Source organism: Protobothrops mucrosquamatus, unplaced genomic scaffold, assembly GCF_001527695.2.
Source record: "Protobothrops mucrosquamatus isolate PMUCROS unplaced genomic scaffold, P.Mucros_1.0 scaffold4509, whole genome shotgun sequence".
NCBI lineage: Eukaryota > Metazoa > Chordata > Lepidosauria > Squamata > Viperidae > Protobothrops > Protobothrops mucrosquamatus.
In genome coordinates this window covers 25,073-30,234 of record NW_015390415.1, presented here as the reverse complement: position 1 = coordinate 30,234, position 5,162 = coordinate 25,073, and the positions used below count along the sequence as shown (strand labels likewise).

The following is a 5,162-nucleotide window of genomic DNA, read 5'->3' as shown; positions in this document are numbered from 1 at the left end:
AAAGAGCTGTTTTTCTTAGAGCAGAAAAGCTTGCTCCTTTCACAGGCTTGGCCCCACCCCTGTCAAGAGAGTCAAACTGGCCAAATTGCTAACCCTGGAATTCTAGAATCGGAAGGGGGCCCTTGAGGTCATAAAGCCCGACCCCTTGGCGTAGGTGAGGATCACCGGCTCGAGGTGGACTCGGCCTTCCATCCTTCCGAGGTCGGTAAAATGAGGACCCCAGATTGTTGGGGGCAAAAGGCCGGCTCCGTAAACCGCTTAGAGAGGCCTGTAAAGTGGTATATAAGTCTTAAGTGCTATTGCTATCTAAATCAGTGGTTCTCAACCTGTGGGTCGGGACCCCATTTGGGGTCGATCGACCATTTCATGGGGGTCGCCAAGCAAGGCTGTCCGCCATTTTTTTTGTCCATTTTTTCCCCCTTTTCCGGCGGGTGCCTTACCTCCCTTGGGCTGGGCCAGCTGGTGGTCGGCCTGCTCCGTCTCTGCCGCTTGCCAGCTACGCCTCGGCCGGCGCAGGGGGGCGGAACCACGCATGTGCGGTGCTCCCGGGCAGGGAAAGTCCTCGACTTACGACCGGTTGGGTAGTCCTCGACTTACGACCGGTTTAGTCCTTGACTTACGACCGGTTTAGTCCTCGACTTACGACCGGTTTAGTCCTCGACTTACAACCGGTTGGGGTCGCGGCATTAAAAAGGTTGAGAACCACTGATCTAAATGAAAGATGGCCGACAGAAGGATTTCTGGGCCCAGCATGAAGATATCCGGCAGAGGGGAGCAAAGCAGCTCTTTAAAAAAAATGTTTCTCAACCTTGAGGACTTCACCCATCTTCAGGTGCTCCCAAATGTCTTCTGGTTAGGGTTTAGACATGGGTTATTAGTCCAATATTTTCCAATCTTGGCAAACTTTACGATGGATGGACGTCAACTCCCGGTATCCCCCGCTGTAGGACATTTTGGGAGTTAAAAGTCCGCCGTCTTCAACTCCCAAAATATTTGAAGGCCAAGGTCGAGAAACATCAGCCTAGACAATTTTCCAGGACATTCCTGGGGCCGACGATGAGAAACTGGATGGAAGGCCAAGCAGAAATCACAGTCCTTCAGAAAAACAGGGTTAGCTGTTCCAAGCCAGAGAAGTTTAGCGGTGTGGCCTACCTTGAGGGCAGACAAACAACTGAAGAGACTCTCAGAAGGTTGAGTAAGAAGGGGAATTTTGGGGTTGCTACAGCTGGCCAAATCTAACGAGAAGCATTTATTGCTGTCACCGGAGGTCTCAAATGTGTTTTTCCAAAAGGCAACTGGACTTTCTTGAGTACATTTCGCTTCTCATCCAAGAAGCTTCTTCAGTTCGAGTGAACGGTGGGGAATTCAGGAATCTTCCGCTAGAACTGAAGAAGCTTCTTGGATGAGAAGCAAAAACTTTTCAAGGGGAAAAAAAAAAAACCACCAAGGAATTCCAGTTGCCTTTGGGGGACAATCTTTGGGACAACCAGGACTTGGGTGGTTGAGAATCTCCATAGCCATCACTAGGGCTGTTCTAGCAGTTGATGGTTAGCTGTGATGGATGCCGGCTTGGACCCACCAGGTTTCCCCCTCTCCTTCCCTTCTCTTTCCCGTTTCCCAGGTGCAGTTCGGAGATCAAGTACAGCTCAGAGAAACATTACCGCGACGACATCTTCTACCACCCCAGGCCCACCATCACCGCCTACCGAGAGTCCGTCACGGTGGCCCCCAACTGCACCTGGCGCAACTACAAATCTCAGCTTCTCTTCGAGCCTCGTCAGAAGCCCCTCCGGTTTCAGAGCACGACCATCATTTTCCCCAAACGGGCCAAAAACCTTTACCGGACCACCCTCAACTACCGGCTGGGCTGTGCCAAGCGGTGGTTCGCCTCCAGCGTCCAACTCGCCTTGTGCGAGGACAACGAAACCTATCTGATGCACCCGGAGAACTTGTCCTAGGCTTTCTGGAGGCCGGGCTAGGCTACAACCACGGGTCCACCTCTTGGAGACAACGTTGACGGACTTCATCACCCCCTGGCTGAAGGCATCTCTGAGACGTCAGCCGATGTGATTGTGGACCACCCGCCATCTTGGAAGTCTTTCGCCCTTCTTCCAAGGACCGGTTTGGGGAGTAGAGCTTTAAAATGGGGGAATGGATGGATTCGACTCCTGCCGGGATCCAGCCTATTTATGTAGCACTTAAATGCTGTTTTAATCCAGACGCCTCTCTTTAGTCGTTCGCTATTTAAATCTTCCCCTCAAAGTAGGAAACATTTTGAAGATTTCCCTGTGGCTTTTAGGATGTTTGTTTCCTTGGCAAAAGAGTATTTATCCAAGAATCTCACGGCCCATTCGAGCAATCTAAGTGTTAATTTCAGCTGGAGAATATTATTCCAAAGCCTCGAGATCAGCCTTGATGGGATCAGAGGCCGGATTAACACATTGGTGTGTTCACCACAATGTGGAGGGATTTTACGCGAGAATTGTGCGTGGTAAGCTTAGCTTTTGGGGGAGAAAAAAAAACAACAACAGTTGCCTTGGACCAAATGTCTATTTTTCTCCCCCCCAAAGCATTCTGTGATAACGGTGTTTCAAATTCATAATTTCAAGAGTTCGCGTCTCTAAAATGTCTGGGAAAGATTTTTCAGAGGGGAACCGGAAGTGAACGCATGGAAATCAGAAAGAGAAATGACTTACATCGGCAGCCATTAGGTAACCAAAGAATTGTGTGTGGTACTCTGCAACCATCTCCTTGCTATTATATTTCCTGCTTTTAAAGATTGGGATTTTGAGCATATCGGGGTGGCAAAAATCCAGACCACCAGTTAGAAGCAGCAAAACGAGAGACAGACACTTATAGGATCTTTACGGAGCGGCTTTCAAACAAACAAAAAAGCTGTAGAAAAGGAGATTAAATCCAAAAGAATCTTTTTTGGGGGGAGGGTGACCTGAAAGTCAGAACGTTGGAGAAACTGTTAGCATGAGTGATCTTAAAATATTGCCTTGCTGAACGATGGCAAATGCAGTTTTCAAATTCCTATTTTGGGGGGCATTCGAGACTGCAGAGAGGGAAACAGAGGAGAAATTAGAAAAGTGTGTTGTTTGTGGACAGTAGATCGTTGCGTAGGGAGGCCTCAGTTTCACACAAATGGTGGAGGGAATAAATCGTTATGGATAGTCCTCAAATTTACGGCCACCATCGCAAGCAGAATCTCCGTTGCTAAGCAAGGTTAAGTGAGTCTTTGGCTTGATTGATGACCTTTTTGCCACAATTGTTAAACAAATGCCTGCAGTTATGTCGGTCGTTAAGCAAACCCAACTTCTCCCATTGACTTTGCTTGTCAGAAGCCAGCGGGGAAGATTCGCAAACATCGACCGCCTGACCTGGGACTCTGCAACCGTGATGGTCGTAAGTGCGAGAACCGGTCGTAAGTCCCTTTAGCAACTTGCCTTTTCAGCCATCTTGGAGCCCGCGAAGGTCCTCTTGAAGGTCGCCTCCAAACTAAACGACAGAATTATGCCTCTGTAGGGACTTAAACTGGGCCCCAAAGGAATTTGAACCAAGCCACGGACGGGTCTTTGCATTCAAAATTTGCATTCTTTTAAGAGTGTTGGAAAACACGCCGGATCCGAACGGGAGGTTTCCTACGATCAGATTGCAGCTGGGTTTTTTGTTTTGTTTTATCGACGGAAAATAAATCCATCCTTCAGCTGCGGCGGGTTGCTTTTTGAAAAACAAGCGGACAACAGGCTGGGGAAACCCAGGCGTGGAACATCTCCGAGGGCTTTGAAATTCTCTGGGACGCCCGTGCATTCCTTCTCTTCCGTTTGTCACAAGAAGCGAGCATGCTCCAGTCCGACACCCTCCGCCAGGTGGTTTAGATTAGCCCCCACCACACACACACACACTCAAAATATCCATCAGGAAAAGTTGCAAACCACTTTGCAAGCCAGCACGCAAGGGACGGCTCCCCCCCCCCCTCCCAGGGCTGGTTCCTCCACCCAGTCGCATTCGCTCAAGGCTGGTTGTGAGCTGTGGTTTTTCTCTCGGGCCAAGGCGACCCTGTTGGACGTACCTCAAATCTCACCATTTAGGACCTCAGGGGGGGTGGATTTGGGGGTGCATTCAGCTGAAGTGGCTTTTTGTAGCTGTCGAAGCTAGGCTAATCTAGGCAGCACACTAAAAAGCAGAGACATCACCCTGCCAACATAAGTGTGTCTAGTCAAGGCCATGGTTTTCCCAGTTGCAATGTATGGATGTGAAAGTTGGACCATAAGAAAGGCTGAGCGCCAAAGAATGGAGGCCTTTGAACTCTGGTGCTGGAGAAGACTCCTGCGAGTCCCCTGGACTGCAAGGCGATCAAACCGGTCGGTCCTAGAAGAGATCAACCCCGACTGCTCTTTAGAAGGCCAGATCCTGAAGTTGAAACTCAAGGACTTTGGCCACCTAATGAGAAGGAAGGACTCACTGGAGAAGGGCCTAATGCTGGGAAAGATGGAGGGCAAGAGAAGAAGGGGACGACAGAGAAGGAGGTGGCTGGATGGAGTCACTGAAGCAGGAGGCGTGAGCTTAAATGGACTCCAGAAGATGGTAGAGGACAGGGAGGCCTGGAGGAACGTTGTCCATGGGGTTGCGATGGGTCGGACACGACTTCGCAACTAACAACAACAATAAAAGAAGCTAGCCTAGGTTTAATGCTGGGTCAGGAGAGAAAGCGTTGTCTATCTAATTCAGAGGTTAAATTGGTTGTGGTCTGCTTGCAGAAGGCAAGGATTCTGGTAGGGAAAATTCAAGGGATTATCCCTGTGAATTCTTGCTGGTGTGAATGGGCTTTTCTTTGTTCAGTTTGATTGTTGAACCTAACTTCAGCTCCTTGGAGAAGATAGCCATGTTCAACGCATGTCAGCTTGGTTTTCAAAAAGCCAGCAACCGCAGCTGAAGGATGATTTTATTTCCATCCCCAAAAAAAGCTGCAATCCTATCCTAAGAAACCTCCCATTTGGATCAGCATGTTTTCCAACACCCTGAACATAATTTTGGTCACCACACTACAAAAAAGGGGTTGAGACCTTGGAAAAAGTTCAGAGAAGAGCAGCTAAGAGGATCCAAGGCCTGGAGACTAAAACATACGAAGAACGGCTGCAAGATTTGAGTTTGGCTAA

At 49.1% G+C, this 5,162-nt stretch overlaps 1 protein-coding gene across 1 annotated transcript in view; it reads left to right on the top strand.

Moving 5' to 3' along the window:
- The window catches only part of LOC107299077 (refilin-A-like), a gene marked incomplete at its 5' end in the record, with an annotated part of 4,838 nt that extends 2,880 nt beyond the window's left edge, over positions 1 to 1,958 (top strand). Inside the window, one exon of the mRNA XM_015828445.1 lies at positions 1,622 to 1,958. Within this exon, the coding sequence (XP_015683931.1) occupies positions 1,622 to 1,958 (337 nt within the window). The remainder of the gene's footprint in view (positions 1 to 1,621) is intronic.
- Positions 1,959 to 5,162: the final 3,204 nt, after the last annotated feature.